This window comes from Onychostoma macrolepis, chromosome 23 (genome assembly GCF_012432095.1).
Source record: "Onychostoma macrolepis isolate SWU-2019 chromosome 23, ASM1243209v1, whole genome shotgun sequence".
Taxonomy (NCBI): domain Eukaryota; kingdom Metazoa; phylum Chordata; class Actinopteri; order Cypriniformes; family Cyprinidae; genus Onychostoma; species Onychostoma macrolepis.
The window spans coordinates 23,542,053-23,566,029 of record NC_081177.1 but is presented as its reverse complement, the minus strand read 5'-3'; the positions used below and the strand labels follow the sequence as shown (position 1 = coordinate 23,566,029).

The following is a 23,977-nucleotide window of genomic DNA, read 5'->3' as shown; positions in this document are numbered from 1 at the left end:
TTCTTCATATCATTCTAAATATTTATACTGTATATTCTACAGTATACATGGGTTGAGTGTGTCCCAGTGTGTTTTATTTATTTATATTTTTAATTTATTGTTGGTAGACTAATTAACAGCTGATTAATAACCATTATTTTCCAAAGTCAAAATGTATTTTAATTAAATTATTAATTTGAAGAATTTAATGTAAGCTATTGTTTTTATGGTTTGAAAGAATATTAAAAGGTAAAAAAAAATCTAAATCTACTGTATCAACCATTAAACTGAATTGATTTGAACTGAACTGAACTGAACTGAACTGCGCTGCGTTTCCCAAAAGCATCGTAAGCCTAAGAAGTTCGTAAAAACGATCGTACGACTGATATTAATATTACGGTCCGTTTCCCAAAAGCATCGTAACTAAAGTAGCACTTGAAAATCATCGTAGATCTACGAGGACTCTGGAGTAATCGTAAAGCCCTACGTGCATCGTAAGAAGACAGAATTAGGAGGTCAACTGCAAGACAATCGGCAGATTACACTTTTAACTTTATTCAAGTGCAATGTGATTATAATTAAAGCTTTTGATTGTACTTTATTGCACACTTTATAATCGTTTTATATATATATATATATATATATATATATATATATATATAATGAAATTAGGCTAAATAATTAAAAAGGGCAGATAACCAAAAAAAAAAAACAACAAAAAAAAAACAACACATCTAAATTAAATGACTGAACAACAACAACAACAAAAAAGAATAAAAGAAGTAATGTAGGAAATGCTTCAAAGACTGGGAAAAATAAAAATCTGTCAATGTCTTGCTGACATGCACGAAAACCAAATAATGTCTCTACAGATATTATATTCAATAATATATTATTATTATTATTATTATATATAGTATATTAATATTGTACTTTTTTACATATTAAGATTATTATATTATGTTATATTATATTATATTATTATATCCAAGCTCTCTGGAACGCAGCATTAGATTAACATTTCAATTAACGAGCGTGTACTACAATTACGAGCCATTCTATAATTTGACATTTCAGTACTTGACCAAAGGATAGCGACTCCTAAGTAGCACTTAAAGCATGGCTACGTGCTTACGTGTTAAGTGCATTTTTGGGAAACGCACGTGAAACAATAACGAGTGTTCATAAAATGACTCGTAGAAAACATTCTTAAGTGCTAAGATCAATTGTTAACCCGGCCCTGATACATTTAATTCAGTCAAACAAACTGAATTGAACAAAACTGACTTGACCGGATTTAGAAAGAAGTGATTCGAAGTTGGTTCAATTAATTGAACTAAACAAAATTATACAAAATTGTATTGAACTTACCTTACCCCAAAGAGAAATTATTTAAACTGAACTAAACTACAGTAAACTGAATTATGCTGAACTAAAATAAAATTAACTAAACTGAACAGAACTAACTGAACTAAACTAAATTATACTGAAATAAATTGAATTGAACTGAACAGACCTCGGTATGAATTGACCTGTCTTAAGTTATTCTGAACTCAGCTGAATATAAATTAATTTAAATGCATGGAACTACTACAGTCAACTAAATTATATTGAACTAAATTTATTTATGACCTGACCTGTACCGACCTGAATAGAAATGAATCAAACTGAGGTGAACTGTTGAACATAAATTGTACTGAACTAATGAACTGACTTGACCTGAAAAGAATTTAATTGAACTTAATTGAATTGAAGCTAAATTATTACCTGAACAGAAATGAGCAGAAATATTTGGACTACAGTGAATGAAATTATATTGAACTAAATTGTTTTTATGGTTGAAATGAGCTATAAAGTTAAAAAAGTCTATTCAACTCAATTGATTTGAACTAAACTGATTAATTCCATTAAGTCAAACATACTGAACTGACCAGACCTGAATAGAAATAAACTGAATTGAGCTGAACTAAATTATTCTAAACTCTGAATAGAAATTAATTAAACTGCACTGAACTAAAGTAAACTACATTATGCTGAATTGAACTAAAATGAACTGAACTGGGCTGCGTTTCCCGATAACGGTGTCTCTTAGCGCGCTACAAAGACTCTGAAGGTACACCTTAACTAGGGGTATACCTTTCCTAGGTGTGTTCCCCGAACTATACCTTAGGATGTTGCTTAAGGTAAACCTTCTTACGTGCGATGTTAGCAGGTGCTGTCCATGGCGGTTTTGCTGAATAGGTTGATATCGATGGCTCGAGAATCGATTGTTCACTATATACAGGAGCTCCTAGCTCCTTCACTGCGTAAAGTATTGAGAAAGCGATGTTCAATATAAAGAAGCACTTTAGAAATAGTAGAAATTGTGTTTATCGCGGCTCACTGCATTTATAAAATAATTCAAATTGCAAACTAAATGCAACCTTGGATATCATACATATATATATATATATATATATATATATATATACACACACACATAAGGAATAATTGACGACGGGTCATTTAAATAAATATATATATATATATATATATATATATATATGTGTGTGTGTGTGTGTGTGTGTGTGTGTGTATGTGTGTGTGTACAGTATGTATGTGTGTATATGTATAATTTTGCAAGTGTACGAGCCCGCAACCTCACGGCCAAAAGTATTCTGCCTTAACCAGCTACATTAACTGGCTGTTTGGCTTTGCTTGCTGTTGAAAGGGTCATTTATATTATCATGTTCATATGTATTATGAAGGCCTGGTCGAGCGTTGATGGGTTGGCGATGGGTATAAGTGTCGTCCACAAGGCCAATTACTCACGGGACACCCGTAATGGCATAGACGCCTTGATGTGCCTCTATCACTTCGTGCCTGGCAAAAGGCATACGTATATAATCGGTGGTGTGACAGAGCAGGATGTTTGTGACTGAGTGAACACACCGCCACAGCTGTCTTTGATTTAGGATAACTATTCGCTGTCACGCTGCCATAGTTTGACCAAACCCCCCATCACATTCATTCCCTTTAAATAGACTCCTAATTATGTGCTTCCTAATGGTTTGCCAGCCGATGTGCTTTTGTATATTACAATGGAAAGCTAACAACCATCAGTATATTGACATTTTTATTTTTTGCATAACACTAGTTGAACTAAAGGTGTATTACAACTTTAGAATTGTAATATGTATTTGGTTCTGCAATTATTCTTGCCACAGAATTACAATCGTATCGACTGAAATGTGAAGAAGCTCTTTGCACAGTGGTGGCCACTAGCGGAGTGAACTGTGAACAGCGATAAGGTATAGCTAAGAGTGGTTCAGACTAACCTTACGAACGAGTGACTTACAGAAGGTATACTTAACTAAGAACGTTTCGGGAAACACGTATTAACGTCAAGGTACAACTTAAGGTATAACTTACGAACGACGTAGCGTTAAGAAGGTTTCGGAAACGCAGCCCTGACCTGTACCGAAATGAATAGAAATGAACTGAACTGAATTGAATTAAGTTAAATTATGCTGAACTAATTTGAAAAGAAGTTAACTGAACTTCAGTAAACTAAATTGAACTGACCTAAATTGAACTATAAACTTACAAGGAACTAAATTAAAATGAACTCGACACAGGCAGGAAAGCACTAGGCAGAAATCATTGGATTTACTATAGGAAACACAAGCCGAATCTCGTGTTTAAGTCAAGAGAGTGAGAAACAAGCAGCACAACAAGGTCAGTGTGACATCACCTATTTACATGGTAACAGACTCACTGTGTGCTTCAGATTGAGTCCACTAATTCATTTTGATCTCTGATTGTATCTAAGGTTGTAAGAGCAAAACGATCTCTAAGACAGAGGGAGCAGGCAGAATATTAAAGAGATGCATGTCACCCGCCTGTGCCTTAAAGCGTAATCCCTCATTCAGCTCCAGCGGGTGAAATCAGAGACACACCGCCAGGACAGGAGGAGAGAAGATGCCAACCTGAGAATAAAAGGACACTGAGACACAAACAGACAAGACAGAAAGAAATTGACAATAAAGGAAGAGAGAGAGATTTAGAATGATTGAAGGACAGTTTCAGGGATAGTTCAAAAAAAATTGAGGAGGGAAGATTTTGGAGGTTGGAAAGAAGATTCTCGTGGTCAACTGGGACGTTTTGAGGGAAAACTGAAAAGAGACTCAGATCATGTTACTTGAATAATCTATACATATTAATCACACTTATTAAGAATTTATAGCAGAGATTCAGAACATGAGCCCTAGAGGAAATATGAAGTAAAAAGGCATGAAATAATATGCCAGCAGAACTCAATACATTGAGTAGTGCTCATGCACAGATTATACCACATAAATTCACTCACTTGAACTTGATACCATCATTCATTTTAAAGAAATAGTCTGAATGTCATTCTAAACCTGTCAGGCTGCAAAAATTACAACAAATAACCATACAATTAGCCCATACATTGTAAAAATATCCTTTAAAAAAGATGGTTACTATATTTCAGGTACTACATGATGGCATTTTGGTGACTATGTTTTACTATTTAAGCCCATAAATAGTAATTGTTTTATTTATGCACATCATTTTTCATTAAGCATATACAGAGTACCATTCAAAGTCTGGGGTTGGTTAGATTAATTTTTTTAAATTATGCTCACTAATGCTGCATTTATTTGTAAAATACAGTAAAAATATTGTGAAATATTATTACAATTAAAAATATGTTTTCTATTACTATTCCTATTACTGTGTTTTCATTACATCTTTAGTGTCACATGATCCTTCAGAAATCAATCTAATATGCCGATTTGCTGCTCAAGAAACATTTCCTATTATTATTATTATTATTACTAACTATTATTATTAATTTGTGTTAAAACAGTTGTGTTTTGAAAGAACAGCATTTATTTGAAATTGAAATATTTTGTAACATCAGAAACATCTTTACTGTCACTTTTAATGCATCCATGCTAAAGAAAAGCATTAATTTCTTTTTAAAAAAAATCACACTGACTCCAAGCTATTGAATGGTAGTGTATATAATTAGCTGAGGAGGACATGACTGTTCCTATAATCATGCATCAGCTTGATGTATTCAGACTCATCTCACAAAATGGCCGCCCAGATTGGGCCGCCCCTCTCCTTACAGGTTCAATCCCCTGTGTATTATTAATGACTGCATGTTTCAGGCTGGACAGAATCAGGTCTCATGGGTTCAAGGGTGGCTGTGTAATGCCCAGAGGCTGGCTTGGGAGAGATAGAGGGTGATGGATAGCTGGGAAAGAGGGAGCAGAGGATGGAGGAGAGGGAGGAGGAGGCGCCGATGGTGACGATGAGGGCGACTAGGAGCACTCACCAGATCCTCTTTGCTTTCTGTCTCATCCTCATTCTCATCTCCCACTTTCCATAAATAGGGTACACTGTGGTGTGCCATTATGCTTTCTTTAGAATACAATCCATATCTGAGAACTATATGTTAGATAAATATTGTCTAACATACAGTGCAATTTAAGCTATATCATGAAGAGCATTATCTCTATTTGTGTCCCACATTTTGCAAGCAACACATACAAAAAAGTAATTCTTTAAAATAATGCCACACAAGAAGTAACATAATTTGTGTACTTCTTAGGGGAAAATTAGTAGATGAGTAAATGATGTCATTTCAGTTTTATATAAATTTTGATGAATGCATTCATCGGGTTGTGTTTCCCAGGTTATTGTAGCTACTGACTGACCGTTTAATAAATACTTTAAATACAATTGCAAACCTGTAACTTGTTTAAATTTGTTACTATTGTTTAAATTTATATAAATGTGTTATATATATTTTAAAATATATATAATTTATCATTTTAAAATATATATTTTTTTAATGTTCACTGGAAAATGTACAGTAAATTATGTCACAATTTTCCCACCCCCATTTCATTTTAAACCTGAATGGCTTTCTTGAAGCATTTTGAAGAAACGAAACAACATTGGACCCCATTGACTTCCACTGTTTGGACAAAAAAAAAAAAAATCTTTGGTTTGGAACAACATGAGGGTCTTAATGATAACATTATTTTATTTTAAACTAATTAATAAATTTTTTGAGAGAACTATCCCTTTAAGAGATCCAGCTGAAATATGACTCCCATTACACACAGAGAAATAATATGCAGAGGATTAAGTAATAATAATAATAATAATAATAATAATATGTTTTATTTATATAGTGCCTTTCAAATACCCAAGGACACTTTACATAAGGTAAATAGAAACGAGCAGAAAATAAATAAATAAATAAAAATAATTACAAAAACGTGTACATAAATAGTATACTACATGAACAACCAAGCAGCAAACATAGATGCAATAATATGCAATATACAGATAAGTTACAAAACAAACATGAAGCAGAAAATTAAGGCAAGCAATCAATTAAGAAAACATATTGTAAATAAGTGAGTTTTGAGGGCGGTTTTAAAGGTCTGGAGTGAGGAGATAACACGGAGACTTGTGGTAGTTTATTCCATTACTTGGCAGCGGAAACACAGAAAGCCCTACCACCCACACTATGTAGCCTGAATTTGGGTACTGCAAGCAAATTATCAGAGCTAGATCTCAAAGTACAGGCAGGAACATAGGGGAGAATTAATTCAGAAAGGTAGGAAGGTGCTAAACCATGACGAGCCTTGAAAACTAAAACAAGAATCTTAAACTGAATACGATAGGTGACAGGGAGCCAATGTAACAGAAATTCTGTTTTTTCAGTATGTAACTTTAAGAAGTTTTAGGCCATCCATTCTTTGAGATCTTGTAAGCAAGATGTAAATGAAGAAGGAGGGAAAACAGAATTGGGCTGCACAGTAAAATAGATTTGCGTATCATCGGTATAACTGTGGAAATTTAGACCATGTCGCCAGATGATCTGATCCAGAGGATGCATATAGATTAAGAATAGGAGTGGACCAAGGACAGATCCTTGAGGTACTCCATGAGGAAAAATGACAGAATGAGATTTGGATTTATCAATGCTAATTAACTGTTGCCTGTCTGAGAGATATGAACCTAGCCACTGTAAGACAGTGTCAGTAATACCGATCTCTGACAAACGAGATAACAGTACAGAATGGCAAACAGTATCAAAAGCTGCCCTCGGGTCTAAAAGAACCAGAAGGCTAAGGGCACCTGAGTCATAGGTCGAGGAGGAGGTCATTCACTACTCTTAGAAGGGCAGTTTCTGTACTATGGAGTAGGCGAAATCCGGACTAAAATGAGTGTGCGTACGCTTAAATCCACGCCAACGCTCATATTTATAAAAACGGACTTTGATGTGGAAAAGTGCTTAGCGTCACGTCAGGGTCCGAGCAGACGTACGCACTTTTTATTGTCGGAGTAATGCAGATTTTTTTCAAATGTAAGCTGTTCTTGCAGGTCGCTGTTCTAAATTATGATGATTGGTGATATTTTATATGTTAATAGGAGTCGTTTACAAGGCAGAGAGCTGAAACCATTCAATTGCGCGGAAATTCAAGATAATTTGCAATTCATAGATTACACATAGATTACACAACCACGTTCATTCTATGAATCGCACGTACGCATTTCTGAGAAACGATCGTAAGATCAAATTTAGGACGGTTTCTGTGCAACATTTTATAAATGAGGCCCCAGGTCTTTTAAGTACAGGGGTGATCATAGCTATTTTCAATTCCAGCGGTACATAACCAGTCGATAGAGAACAATTTATCATGTGGGTGATAGGTATAATGAATAGGATGTTGGAATAGGATCTAGTTGACAAGTAGAGGAGTTAGAGTTCATAATCAGCTGTTCAATCACAGACATATTAGTCAGTGAAAAATTTGAGAGTGGGTAAAGTATCTGGGAAGTAGTAGTTTTTGGAAGAACTACGGAAGAAAACGATTGATAGATATTGCCAATTTTGAGTGTAATCATCACAAAGGTCAGAAGAACCATTAAGAAGAGGTGTTGGTGGTTTGTTGATCTCAAGTTTGTTGATCTCAGAGAATAGGGACTTAGGCTTGCACTAAGTGAATTCTCTTTTTCTCTTTTATATTATATTCTGTCAGTTGAATGCTTCCAGCCTGTGCTGTGCTTTCATTTGTTTCGTCTCTGTGTTTGACATTCTCTCTTTTTCACACAGAATCATGTTTTCAGTCCTGTATGTTGAGCCATCTACTTCAATCCTGTTCTGTGACGGCTTTCACTTACTCTTTATGAAAATAAAATGTTCTATGCCTGAATCTGTATCTTTCTCACTCTCGTTCTGTCTGTCTGCTACCTAACTCAGTGCTTGTCTCTTTCTGTCTGTTTTCCTGGGTGAAAATGAGCTTCTGTCTTCAGGTGTTGATTAATGTGTGACCTGCAGCTCCTGACAACAAATACTCCCTCTGCTACAAGAACTACCATCCTTCTGACTGACCATAGTCCTTTCATTTGAAATACATATTCTCTTCTTTTTGTTCAAAGATAGAGACATAGAGAAACGGAAAGTTTGGGGTCAGGGAACGTGTATTTGAAGGGATGGTTGTGGCCTACTTGTATTGCATGATCTATTTTGCTTCATTGTCCATTGGCAATAATGTAGAGATATATGAAGCACAGCTCTCACAGACGCCACTTTCCAACCAAGCAGCTTTACTGTGTGGATATCCTGATTGTGTTGGGTTTTATCAGGGATATTATAATTAACTAACACTAAAATTAAAACTAAAGTCATTAAAAACCCATTTTCATTACTTAAAACAAATGTCAACTGAAAAAAAAAAAGTTTGTAAAATGAAACCTTTAATTTCTGCTTGTTGTCAATATATCATTTCTAATTTTCTTTTAGTTCAAACTAACTAAAGCGAAAACTGACATAAAGTGATACAAATCTGTATACACATTAAAAAAGCTCATGAAAAACACAAAAATTCACAACAAAATTAAACAGAATTAAAATTAAAACAGAACATATAAAAATTAGCAAAAACTATGGTAGTATATCAATGTTATTAATTTCTATTAAAATATAAAATTAAAATTTTACAAGCAAAATTTCGTCGAGCAACAATACATTTGAGCACACCTTCATTCAGTGCATTCGGTTTGATGTAGCCTAATACATTTTCCTGATTTTGTCTTGTGTTTAGACATTTATGCTGTAATTCTTATCTCCTGAGTTTCCTGTTCCAATCTGTAGTCATTCTGTAGTTTAATTAGTTGATTGTGTATCCAGGTGTTCCTCATTTTCTTGTTACTGTAACCTTAATTCCACTGGAATAGGCGACCTACTCGCAGGCCGTCCATAAAAGTCCTTAGCCAGGTGGTTTTAGGTCGTCCTTGTTTTCATTTGCCTTGTGCAGGCTGCCAGAGTATCGCGTCTTGAGTAGCTGGAGCTGGTCAGGAGGGCGTAAGATGTGTCCAGCGAAACAAAAACAGAGTTCTGTGACGTCGCAGAGAGGGTATACTTCCACATTTGAAACATGGTTCCTGTAAGTGATCTTGAGGACAAGTCTCAGACATCGGAGATGGAAAACATACAACTTTCGAGTGATGGCTTCTATCATTTTCCAGGTTTTGCACACATAGGTTGTGGTCGGCACAACGATTGTGGCCAAGAGCCACAGTTTGATCTGCAGGGAGAGTGAAGGCGAGTTCCAGGACGAAGTTGTCAGAACATGGCAGATGCTTGAGCCCATCCAAGGAGACGATGCTGCTAAGATAAGTGAAGTTCGCCACTTCCTCCACCTGTTGTCAACGATGGTAATCAGGAATCTCGAGTTTGCGTAACTGATGCGGATGATTTTGGTCTTATGCGCATTGATTCGGAGTCAAGCACTGGCTGCTTGATTTTCTCATAGTGAGATCTCAGTTTGGGTCAGCCGAAAACGACGATATCATCGGCAAAATCGAGATCGGCAAGGAGGAGGTTGCCACCTGTCTTGGGTATGCCGATGTGTAGGCGGTCGATAGAGTGGCAACCGACGAAGTCGATGACGAGGAAGTATAGCATCGGCGAAAGCACGCAACCTTGTCGTACGCGAACAAAACCGTTACCCTTTCTTCTATCTGTACGCAGCAGCAAAAGCCTTGGTACAGGTTGTGAAAAATGCCAATAAATAGAGATGTCAGTGTCATTTCCTTGTTATCATTTGTATATTTAAGTCCTGGTTTCCCAGTGTTTCATTGTTAAAGGGGTCATCGGATGCGACATGCACTTTTACAAGCTGTTTGAACTGAAAGGTGTGTTGGCAGTGTGTGTACACAACCACCCTATAATGATACAAATCCACCCAGTGTTTTTTTTAATCTCGTTAAATTATTTCCCCTTTATCAAATCAAGCCGATCTCAGATGCCTGTCTGTGTGACGCCATTGTTTTGATGCCGGAGCAGATGTAGACAAGAATGTCTCCTAAAAGCGATTAAGGTGTTCTGTTGTTGGATGTAATAATGAACATAGCAGTCGTCATTTCCTCCCGTCATCTGAGCCGTTGAAGACGCAGTGGATTACATTTGTTTCTGAAGGGATTGTGCCGCCGATCTGCCTAAATGCGTCTATGTTCGCGTGAATCATTCGTGATCCAGCTTCACCTCCAGAAGAAGTGAGTGTGAGGTGTTACGAATCTTTGCAAATCACCTTTCCTAATAACGTGCTAGTTAGCAAGTTTCAGGATGAATGCGGCTAAAGTTTACCGAGCGGCTGGGAAAAGAGGGGTGGAGTCAGCAGAGCTCATTTGCATTTTAAGCGGAATACAAGAAAACAGCCTGCTCTGAAAAGAGCTGTTTTTGACAGGGTAAAAACAGTGTTGTTTTACACTACCATTAAGAAATTTTAACCAAACTATGTTACAGACTTTTAAGACCCAAAAGAATCATATCAACTTGTGGAAAATGGGCATCCAATGACCCCTTTAATTGTTAGATGTGTATACTATAGTTTCTTGTGTTTCCTGTTCCTTGTTCTGTTTTATTTGCTCTTTTTATTAAACTCATGTACTTAGATCCATGTCTCTGCCTACCATCCTTTGCTTCCTGCATTATAAATTTATTCATTTTCTCAAATATTAAATAATGTCGCATGATGTGGTCTAAATAATGTCTTCTGGTGGTCTTTTTTGGTGGTAAATAGTGTTACGCTCATATTTGTCAAACATCCATGATTTTCCATAATTTGCATATTCACTTTGACTTTTAGAAATAAGACATAATAAAGATGTTTTGTTTGCACATGTATGCCAAGATTTGTCTCACAATGTAAGGTCTCTGGCAGTCAGGATTAAATAAATCAGGCCTGTGAGTGTTTACTCTTATAGTTTACACAAGCTAGCGTTGCATTTCATCATGCTCTCACACAAGCGTAATATACCCCAGTAAAGGGTTTTATTACACTTCTCTGCAGCAGAGAGCCATAAAAGTGTGTTTTGATGAATCTTTCTGCTCATTGCGGCAGTCAGAACAAAGTGTGCGTGTAATTAGAAGAGCATTGTTTACACAGAAGCATGCAGCGCTAGTTATTTTAATTAGCGCTTTCACTGACAAAAGTACTCTGTAAGAGCACCCTGAAGGTATGAAAGCACACCGTTTTTCCATATTCGTCCTGCCTACTAATCCATCTGTCGTTTTAGTATGATAGATTTACATTTTTAAACCTGGTGGGAATGTTGTCTGCTGAACATATGGCCAACGTATAGTTTTTGCTTCAGTTTTAAACTAGTTTCTGTCGAGATGGTGACAATAAAGATGTTTTCGCTCCACAGATCCAGCCAGGAGAGGCCTTCACTGTGTACCACACCAGCCCAACGCTGTCCAGCTTATGCAAACCAGTGGTGCTTTGGACCCAGCAGGACGTGTGTAAGTGGCTGAAGAAACACTGTCCACACAACTACCTGACCTATGTGGAGGCTTTCTCTCACCACGCCATCACAGGTACAGCACAGCTCTCTCTATCACACAGCACACTGGAAATACAGTGCCAGAGACTTTCAGAGTTGTGTTTTCTAGGCTTGGAAACGTTATTAAAGCTGGTGTAGACTTGATATTGTTCATTTGATGAGTAAAACAGTCAAAGTCATGCCAAATTTGTGAAGGAAGCATTCTTTTGAGTCTTTTTTTTTTTTTCATTCAAATGGCCGAGCCCGTTCACAAATCTGCCTGAAGATCTATTGGCAAATCGATATCAGTGTTATTTTAGTATCATTGATATACTACTGTATGATAGTTCTTAGTAATATTTTGAATTCCTTTTTATTTTTAAATTTTATTCCACTTTTTAGTTATTTTAGTACTTTAAATAAAACCAAAAGAAAATGCAAAATGATACTTTGGAAACTAGCTGAAATAAGTTTAATATATTTTACTTTATTATTTCAGTTTATATAGTTAACTAAAGAGTTGTTCAAGTTGACTAAAACTATAAAAAAACATCTCAACAAATTAGAATATGGTGACATGCCAATCAGCTAATCAACTCAAAACACCTGCAAAGGTTTCCCGAGCCTTCAAAATGGTCTCTCAGTTTGGTTCACTAGGCTACACAATCATGGGGAAGACTGCTGATCTGACAGTTGTCCAGAAGACAATCATTGACACCCTTCACAAGGAGGGTAAGCCACAAACATTCATTGCCAAAGAAGCTGGCTGTTCACAGAGTGCTGTATCCAAGCATGTTAACAGAAAGTTGAGCAGAAGGAAAAAGCGTAGAGGAAAAAGATGCACAACCAACCGAGAGAACCACAGCCTTATGAGGATTGTCAAGCAAAATCGATTCAAGAATTTGGGTGAACTTCACAAGAAATGGACTGAGGCTGTGGTCAAGGCATCAAGAGCCACCACACACAGACGTGTCAAGGAATTTTACTACAGTTGTTGTATTCCTCTTGTTAAACCACTCCTGAACCACAGACAACGTCAGCGGCGTCTCACCTGGGCTCAGGAGAAGAAGAACTGGACTGTTGCTCAGTGGTCCAAAGTCCTCTTTTCAGATGAGAGCAAGTTTTGTATTTCATTTGGAAACCAAGGTCCTAGAGTCTGGAGGAAGGGTGGAGAAGCTCATAGCCCAAGTTGCTTGAAGTCCAGTGTTAAGTTTCCACAGTCTGTGATGATTTGGGGTGCAATGTCATCTGCTGGTGTTGGTCCATTGTGTTTTTTGAAAACCAAAGTCACTGCACCCGTTTACCAAGAAATTTTGGAGCACTCCATGCTTCCTTCTGCTGACCAGCTTTTTAAAGATGCTGATTTCATTTTCCAGCAGGATTTGGCACCTGCCCACACTGCCAAAAGCACCAAAAGTTGGTTAAATGACCATGGTGTTGGTGTGCTTGATTGGCCAGCAAACTCACCAGACCTGAACCACACAGAGAATCTATGGGGTATTGTCAAGAGGAAAATGAGAAACAAGAGACCAAAAAATGCAGATGAGCTGAAGGCCACTGTCAAAGAAACCTGGGCCTCCATACCACCTCAGCAGTGCCACAAACTGATCACCTCCATGCCACGCCGACTTGAGGCAGTAATTAAAGCAAAAGGAGCCCCTACCAAGTATTGAGTACATATACAGTAAATGAACGTACTTTCCAGAAGGCCAGCAATTCACTAAAAATGTTTTTTTTTTTGGTCTTATGAAGTATTCTAATTTGTTGAGATAGTGAATTGGTGGGGTTTTGTTAAATGTGAGCCAAAATCATCACAATTAAAAGAACCAAAGACTTAAACTACTTCAGTCTGTGTGCATTGAATTTATTTAATATGCGAGTTTCACAATTTGAGTTGAATTACTGAAATAAATGAACTTTTCCACGACATTCTAATTTATTGAGATGCACCTGTATTTATTTATTTATTTCAGCTAGCTTTCAATGCAACATTTCTCAATGTTTATCAACTTGATCTACTAAAATAACTAGAACTAAAACTTAAATAAAAATTAAAAGAAACTATATACACATATTTAAAAAACTACTAAAAATGACAAAACACAACAAAATTCATAAAACTTTAAAGTTAACATGAAAGTAGAAAATCTAAAAATAGCAAAAAAATCGAATAGTATCTCAGTGATACTAAATACCACTGATTTGAGTTAACCTTTATTTTATAATGAAAACGCTTTTTTATGGTTTTAGTTTTATATGAAGCAAAATTATTTTTAAATGTGATTGTGCAGTAATTCTTTTATAAAGCTGTAGGATAATCATAGGTCCTCCAAGCCTTACTGTGGTCTGTCAGAGGAACAGCTTTGGCAGATCACATCCTCTAACTAACACACTCTCATGCACGGAGTTCTCTCACTAATGGACAATTATACACCCTAATGTTGAGCCATTTGTCACATCACAGTCATTTCCATGAGGCTTCGCCATCTAGAGGTCACCAGAGCGGCGCTTCCAAGTAATAAAATCATTTTACACTGCCATTCGTGCGTTTGTTCCTGTAAATTTAGAAGTGGAGAGGAGCTGAGACTAAATGGATTTACTAAAGGTGGACATTCAACTTTTGTTATTTGTGGGATTTGTAATATTTGGCAGGCAGAGGATGTGATGTTATGAGTAGAGCGTTTGAGTCACAGACACCCCATTCAATGTCATATGAGTGTCAAGCCATATGAGTCATGTGACGTCTTCTTGTCAATCAGGGAAGAGATGTGCCTTAGGAGAGATTTGATGGCTGGATGGATTGTATTGGGGTCAATGATGAAAACTAAATCTAGTTTAAAATGCATGCGGTACATTATATGTGTTCATGTTGGTTTTATATGATCTTGAAATGCTTTTATACCATTTTCAAGAAAAGTTGAATTTAGTGTAACTGTCACTTAAAAAGCAACAGGATATTTTCCCTTTTTATTTGACTGCATATAAGTGAATACATTTTAAACTTTTTTTTGTTTGTTTCATATATATATATATATATATATATACAGTATATATATGTGTGTGTGTGTGTATGTGTATGTGTGTGAATTTTCGATTGATATTTGACATTTTACAACCTGAACTAACCTTAGTTATTAAACTAGTTAGACTAGTTATTAAAAATCAAGTTTCTGATGTTTCTATGTGTAGGTCTGCAGAGCTCCTTTATTATAATAATTTATCATTTTTGTCCCCCATGTATGTTTCTGCATGTTGGTTGCACATGTTTGCTTAGAACTAAAGGTTTTATGCTTGTTTTTCAATTATTATTCATATTTTAAATTTGGACAGCTGGATCATCCTTACAATTTTTTTTTTTTTTTTTTTTTTTTTCAATTAAGAACTTAATTAAATTAGAAATTTAAAAATGTCAATTAAAGAGATGTATTCATGTCATTGCATGTATAAAGACGAAGAAATGTTCAGTCTATAATTTTAATGGTAGGTTTATTTGAACAGTGAGAGAGAATAACAACAAAATAATTTAAAAAATATTTTTTAATGAGTGAAATAAGTATTTGATCCCCTATCAATCATCAAGATGTCTGGTTCTCAGGTGTCTTTTATACAGGTAAGGAGCTGAGATTAGGAGCACTCTCTTAAAGGGAGTCTCAGCTTGTTACCTGTATACAAGACACCTGTCCACAGAAGCAATCAATCAATCAGATTCCAAACTCTGTCCAAGGATGTCAGGGACAAGATTGTAGACCCACACAAGGCTGGAATGGGCTACAAGACCATCGCCAAGCAGCTTGGTGAGAAGGTGACAACAGTTGGTGAGATTATTCACAAATGGAAGAAACACAAAATAACTGTCAATCTCCCTGATTGATCTCAAGGCAGCTGGGACCATAGTCACCAAGAAAACAATTGGTAACACACTACGCCGTGAAGGACTGAAATCCTGCAGTGCCCGCAATTGAAAATGGGTCATGGATGGGTATTCCAGCATGACAATGACCCAAAACACACGGCCAAGGCAACAAAGGAGTGGCTCAAGAAGAAGCACATTAAGGTCCTGGAGTGGCCTAGCCAGTCTCCAGACCTTAATCCCATAGAAAATCTGTGGAGGGAGCTGAAGGTTCGAGTTGCCAAACGTCAGCCTCGAAACCTTAATGACTTGGAGACGATCTGTAAAGAGGAGTGGGACAAAATCCCTCCTGAGATGTGTGCAAACCTGGCGGCCAACTACAAGAAACGGCTGACCTCTGTGATATCCAACAAGGGTTTTGCCACCAAGTACTAAGTCATGTTTTGCGAAGGGGTCAAATACTTATTTCACTCATTAAAATGCAAATCAATTTATAACTTTTTTGAAATGCATTTTTCTGGATTTTTTTGTTGTTATTCTGTCTCTCACTGTTGAAATAAACCCACCATTAAAATTATAGACTGATCATTTCTTTGTCAGAGGGCAAACGTACAAAATCAGCAGGGGATCAAATCATTTTTTCCCCCACTGTATATTGAGTGTTTACAGCAGTGGCTTGAACAAATAATAAGTTATGCTCATTTTCTATTCTAACAACAGAAATCAATTGTGATCTAATGTTTTTGTGCATTTCCAGTGCTTTACTTAATATGTTTTAGGGTTATGTGTATGCAGGCCGTGGATCTTTCTGTCCTTCAGTGATGGTTGAACACAAGCACTCATTTTAGCAGCATTACATTTAGTTAGGTGGAGTGACAAATGTCTGCCCCCTCCAAATGCCCCTTTAAGTAATTCATCCGGGCGCCGACACCGGCTAGAGGCTTTATTCTATTATCTGCGCTATTATTTATTGCTTCATTTATCAAGCCTCATTCTCAGATGGTGTGTGTCTGTAAGTGGGTGTTTGCGTGTGTCATTTTTCCTGGGTCATTGACACTGTAGCTTGAAGCACTGTTACACACACTGCTGTAAAACACTGTAAGACACTGACTCATGTCAGACAAGACCGTCGCTTGCTTCAGGCACAGAGTGCTTCTGCTCCAACACAGGTATTGGTCTTTTGAGTAAGATAACAGCTGCAAGTGTGAATTGGTTTGGACTGTGCCCACATGAATAACTAGTGCAGCATCTTAAAATGCATCATAAAGAGCCCATGCAATCAAAATTGCAGTTTGGTAGCTGTTTGTCAGTGCCTCTTAACTTAAAGGTCATCTAGTGTAATCTAGTATGTGTATATATAAACACACACACACACACATTTCTTCTATAAATGAGCATGTTTTTAATTACTGAAATAAAATTCATTTTGATTCATTTTTGGGGCATAAAATTAAAAATGGCAGCGTGATTAAACTGCCTTCAAAAGAAAACTTTGTCATTTGACAAAAAGTATTATTATGATTAATATGATATATTAAATATTAATATTATTAATTCAATATTATTTTTATTTACATTTGTCCACCAAATCAAAGTCATGTGGTTCAACTAAAAGTGCAGAAAAAACTGTAAATTATATATATATATTATAGAAGAGAGTAAAGACCTTCATGACCAACCTGGTCTCATGGCATAAACGTACCTGGGGGCACTTTTTAGCGAGACCGTTTTTACGTACCGCACGTTTCGCCGCAGTTTCAAATAGAAATGTCCACTGAGTGGCGCTAAAACACGGGTTCAATACGTAAACCCTGGCACGTTTTTATTACGTTGATATAGGTACGTATTGCTGTGTTTTTATTACGTTGCTTCAGGTACGTATTGCGGAGGTTCAGAATTAAAATATCTGGGAACCGTCGCTAAAAATTAATGCTCTATCGTGTTGGAAATATGCCCTACACCAAACCCAACCCTAAACATACCCGATAGTGTTGACAAATGCAAAACTGATATAAAAACGCATTTGTTGATGCAACCATGCTATTTGAACTTCCTTATATGCAGATTTGAACTGGTTTGTCGAACTGTAGTTACACAGGATTTAAACCGGAGCTCCTCAGTTCTCAAGTACATCTCCGTACTCCGTGAGCTACCGAACAAACCTACCGTCTATGAAAACCCATAGATGTGTGCGATGCTAACATTTAAAAGTATCAGTTTTCAAATTTCCCAGCATATTAATACTGTTTTGAAGTCATAACATGATATTCTTCAAGTAATTGTGCGAAAATTATGCATTATTAATCGAAACTCTGTAAATTTGTGTGAAAAGGAATAAAAGGTGTCAGAGTTTTACTGCCTCTAGTGTTCATTTCTTTTGGAAACTGCAGTGATATGTACTTATTGGTACGTATTTCGCATCTCGCTAAAAAGTGCGCACAGGTAGTTCATGACTGTGTGTAAAGGTAAAAAAAAAGATCTTAAAAATCAGATAATTTTCTATTTTTCTGACAATGCAATGTTAGTTTAATTTGTTAAAAAACAAATTACCTTGAAAATTTATTTTAAAATGTTTTTGAAATACTTTTGATATTGCATATGATTTTTAAAGTGGATTTTTAAAATATTTTTTTCTTTTCTTACCTTGTCATTGATCTAGTAGCAAATCAATATTTTGCCTGGTTATTTTGCCGGTTCATGATATATCCACTTTCAGTCTTTTTTGGTCATAAATGCAAGATAAATCGAAATAACCAAGTGTACGTTTTAAGACCAACTGTTTGAAACCATTTTTCTTTCTCCTCTTTACTCCAGCTCATCTTGTTTTTGACAGCACCTCTATCGCTATCCTGAGGGTGTTATTTGGGAGCACATTAAACCCGTCTGCAGGGAATTCATTTCTGCTCTGTTCACCTGTGCTGTCTGTGATACACAAAGCCTCAGACAAACAGCAATCCTGGATAAAGTGTTTCTGGAGGGCTGAATTCAAAAGCACTGAATTGTGTGTGTGTGTGTGTGTGTGTGTGTGTGTGTATATATATGCTAGAGAGCTTTACAAAATGTTGTGTACAATGGAAGCACCATATCAAGATGAAAATACAATGCAGCTTATGAAAAACCCCACAGTAGTCCAAATATCAACCTCAAGAAGCACCTCTGGCTAGTTACGGACATTTCCATTATCAGCGTTATTAGCATCACCCATGCTCTAATTGTTCCTTCCAGCCTGCTGTGAGTGACTGGGAAGCGAATGCAATCCCCACAGCCATGTGTGAATTCCTGGAGCTGGAAACTGGGTCAGTGTTGGCCCATGACTGTCCTCTAAAGCCCCAGGGGCAACTGGAGGTTGCTCCATCACAGCGCTCTGGGTCACTGGAGCATCTCTGTCCAATAATCCCCCCATGAGCACCTAGTAGTTAAATACACTAGCAATTGGTTTAACAGCCTATACATCAGGCTTAACAGGATATACTTCAGTGACTGATGCTTTTTAGCATGAATATGGATGAATGGAGAGTGCAGTTTGGAAAGATTGTTACATTAGCTTGAAAAATATGAATTTGTCCTCAATTTATTCTGAATTCGGTGGTTTGATTGAACGAGAGCAACAGTATTCATATAATGAATATGATAATGCACAGAAATTTAGTTTAGCCTTCCTGGTTTGCACTTGGCATTTTTCCAGTAATTTATACAGAGATTTATACAGTATAATGTAGTGTAGCCTGTTTTTATACAGTATATGCATTTTTACTACCCCCAAAAATATACTATTAAATTTACAGTAAAAATAAACGGCAACTGTGGTTGCCAAAAATTTGGTGTAAAAAAATATGGTGAAAATGTTTCAGGTGTTGGTGCTTGTACATTTTACAAATTATAACAGTATATTTCATTAAGTGTTATAATGTTAATATACCAATCTGTCTGAACTACCAAAATCTAATTTGTACATTAAAATGTACTGATAACCACCGTAATAATACAGGTGGTAAAATAGACAGCCACGTGATGAATTAGAGTTCATAGTAAGTGGTTTGTCCACAAAACGTGCAATATTTGTATATAAATTATTCATATGGTAACACATGACAAAATAATGCAATAAAAAATAACTAAATCGGAAAACGTAACACAAAAATAAGAAACATAACTAATAAAATATAGCCTAATTGTGTTATGTGTCGTTTACTTTTTTGACCATAAAGTATACTGTAATTCATGTTTGTTTGTTTTTTAACTTTCAAAAACTATAAAGTGAACAGTATTTTACAGTAAAATTACATATGATGCAATGTTAAGCCAGTATTTTACTGTGTCATTTTTAATTTTTTTCAGTGTGACAATGCCTATTTATGATGAATAAATAGATAAATATTAAAATATAGTTATATTAATTATTTGTAAAATATTTCTTAAAACTTTGGTATGATAAACTATGTATCAGTGGTCCCATTGAAACTAGATCAGTCACATTTATAAAAACTGTTTGATGCCCTCTAAAAGACATGATATCAACTTTTGAGCCAATTTGACAAACGCTTCTCTCATTTAGCATATATCATTTGTTGATTCTTTGTGTGTTACATGATACGTCAAGTGTGACACATCCATATATATCACATAAAGGAGACTAGCAGCTTGATAATAGAGAGAGCTGCAGTCACAAGTTGAGGATATTTCAGCACATTTATTTAGTTTGAGCCAATGCAATTTAATAGCATGCAAATATGTTCAACAATCTTACAGAAATGTACTTTAAAAATGACCTTTCCAAAATGAAAAGGCACTTCCCATTTCCTCTTGAAGCTCTCTGATTTCTGTGCTGTATATTGTAGATATAGAGGCAAGGGACACAGCTTAATAAAGTGGTGTCTGGTGAATTACTGTGATTTGCTGTATTATGCTGAGGATGGGCCATTTCCGTGCGGTGCTTTCAGGCCTCTTTTTTTGCTCTCTCTCTCTTTCTATCTCTGTTTGTGATTCACCTTGCGATTCCATTTAAGGGCTTTGTTCTTTATTGTTCAAACACACACACAAACACACACGTACACAGATGTCCTCTCATACCGACTGCCCCTTTATCTCTTTAACTGTAGATATTTCTGTAAAATAGCTTCGGTTTTGCAGCTGATCTCTTCCACTGTACAGTAAAGCACATTAAAGACCCCATAAAATTTAAATTGCTTTTTGTGAAGAAAGCTTTTAGTCAGTGTCTGTTAGCTTTGAGGTCATCTGTTTGTTAGTGTACTCATAAAAGTTAGAAGTCAAGTAAAGTTCTGGGAAAACAGACTCACACTCTCACAATGGGTGTATCCATTTTTTTTTGTCCAGTCTAAAATGATTAAAGTACTAATACCATCTGCCTTTGATAGAGTAGCAAGTAGTAAGTCATGGTTTGTCAGTGTGTGCAAACACTCAGACTTCACTTACTGTTCATTTTTTATAAGCGTCTTGTGTCACTGTGATGTAAAATAGACCAGCCATTCATTATGTCTGGACCAAGGACGGATTATTACACTGGCCTGCCTTGGGCATCTGGATACAGATGTCTAGCACCATCTGTACACTGAAAGCGTGCTGTGTGGTGTGACTCAACACAAAACAAGGAAATTGTGACGGTATAATCAACGAGTCTCTCTGCCTCGCAATTGTAGCGTCATTGTGCACTTGCTGTGTAGATAATCATCCTTGATTATTATGGCAACAATCCAAGCTAATATGCATTGTTTGTGCAGCTCATCGGCACCTCCTGCTGGTCTGGAGCCCGGCAGGCCTGAATACAACCCAGACTCATTGGAAAAAACATGCCTGTGATGAAATTTCTGCAAAATAAAATTATTTTGCGTCTTGGACACTTTGGCGACACTATCAAAGTGACGTGTCCAGAGAATGGCACTAAAAGCACGTTCAGTTTTATTCGAGAGATTAACCATAATCTGGTAACGATTTATGTTTGTTGTTATTATCACAGCAGTTCAGAAGTTAAATGTCTAGTATTTGAAAATGCATTTGAAAATAATGCATCTAGGGCTGCCAAATTAAATTTGAATTTTGAATATTCGTCCAATTTAAAGTAAAAATCCACATTCTAATGCAAAAATGTAGCATTCGAATTTTAGTAGTGTGTTAAGGCAGCTTTATCAGTGGCACACAAGATGCGATGGTTATTTAAGTGTTGTTGCATTTTAATGTCTTTGTTTGCCTATCGTGTTGAACCCACTAGACGTGGCACTGCTGTGTTGTTCATTCAAACTATTGCAGAAAAAAGAGAACATCAATTTGGAGAAGACCTTGTTTATGTCAAAACTGGAACCAAGCTGTTCACACTGAAAGCATATTTTGCACATTTTCTAGAGGGACATCTATCACAGTTGCACTCGCGTCTCACACAAGAGAGCCACATGTTCAGAAAGCCATGTAAAATTAATGTAAGTTCAACTTTTAAAAAACATGTCTCAACTTATGGGTTTTCTTCCCATCCCACAGCTTCTCATGTTTTTAAATGAAAAAAGTACTCTGTGTGTGAACATTTTTTCACAGGTAGTCATGTTATTTTATTGCTTCGAATAAATGTGCATTAGCAATATTTTGCTCGATGCATCCTCTTGTTGTCAGGCTTGTGTTGTTGACAAGGGACGCGAGGAGACGAGGAAAGTACCAATAACTGGATTTTTAATGATAAACTCAGGAAACACACTATTAACAACCACATTGACATCAACAAGACCGAACACTGAGGAGAGGGAACACAGGACTTAAGTACACAGGGAGATTAGATAAGTAAACACACGGGGCTGGGGACTAATAAACTCATAATGACAAACTAGGACAGGAACTTCCATACAAGGTCACAGGAGGAGGAGAAAAACACTGGACACGGAGACACAGTCTGACACTTGTGGCCTCAGGAGAGAAGCCAAAAGCTTTTCCCCCTAAATGAAACTGTGCCTTTTAAATTCAAATATAATTTGAATATTGATAATATTTAAGTACAAAATTCAAATGTAGTTTTTCAGCCATTTTGACAGCCCTAAAGCATCTACACTAAACCTAACCTATAGCATTAATAAAAGAAAGTATGAGATAAAATCACATTTGCAGAAGCAACCATGGCGATTTAGCTTGCTTTTACATGTTTTCAAGCTCTTTTATCATGACTTGTGATTCACCAGACTTGTATTCGAGGACTCGTATCTCTGGACTCATAAATGTAATGCTGTACCGGGTGCGCTAATGAGCAAGTTTACTTCATCAGAAAAGCCACACATGGAGCTGATATGTGATGCAGACTTCAAAATTGAGTTTACAAATCATGCAGTATGTGCATAGTACTGTGCAAGGAACTGCATGTAAATGGCTATTTATTAATCGATGATATGTAATATAATTTGTGAGAAAAGGAATAAAATTGTTGGTGTTTTACTGGCACTAGTGTTCATTGCAGATTGAAACAATGCAGTGAATTGTATGTATTGGTACACTATTTGCAAATACTTAGGTATAGAGGCATGCTTTTCCTATGAGCCTACAGTATGTTACCCACATATCTACAGTATATAGGCCTTTAACCAAACTTCTTGTTTAAATTGGAAATATGTCAGCAAATGAAAGAAAACTATGTGTGTCGTGCTATTTTTAGCTGACTTGAAAGACAGTCTACCTTTCTGCCTCTAACCACTGACTAACCAAGTGGAGTCATTTTGTTCACCATGTCTGAACTTACAGAAGTTTCTGTAACCGAATCTCACTTATGAGAAAGTAATTAAAAGGCAGGTAGTGGTTTCTCTCAAGGGACAGCTCATGAAGTTCTGTAAACGATCTGTAAAATATAATCATCGCCATCCAATCCCTGAACCCCCAAACCATACTGCACTCATCTCTCCAATTCCACTACATCATCAGAGAAATAGCCACAGCCAGCTGTTATTAAGGTCATTATGTTTCATTTACAGAGGGGAATAGCTGTCCAGCACCGATGTTCCTGGACACACACCACACAAATCGATACACTCATCCAAGGTCACACAATGGGCCTTACATAACCAGACCTCATTAGTAATCATTACACAAAGCAATATGTGCAGAAATTGAACACATTCATTAATGTGGCCAAAAAAAGACTCTGGTTACGTAAACTATGGGTGGCGATCTTGTGAGGGAGTGTCTGTGTACTTGCCAGGTGAGAATGAGGATGGATGATTATATTGTAAGAGAGAATAAGATGATTTATGCATCTAATTAGAGCGAGCGCATTCAGGGCAAATGACAATAAATTCCCCTGCTTTG

The 23,977-nt window shown here is 36.5% G+C and overlaps 1 protein-coding gene across 3 annotated transcripts in view; it reads left to right on the top strand.

Annotated features, from left to right (window-relative positions):
• The window catches only part of samd10b (sterile alpha motif domain containing 10b), a 98,066-nt gene that overhangs the window by 55,044 nt on the left and 19,045 nt on the right, over positions 1-23,977 (top strand). For all 3 annotated transcript variants that reach the window (XM_058762317.1, XM_058762318.1, XM_058762316.1), the window contains one exon: positions 11,725-11,893. In XM_058762317.1, the coding sequence (XP_058618300.1) occupies positions 11,725-11,893 (169 nt within the window). The remainder of the gene's footprint in view (positions 1-11,724; positions 11,894-23,977) is intronic.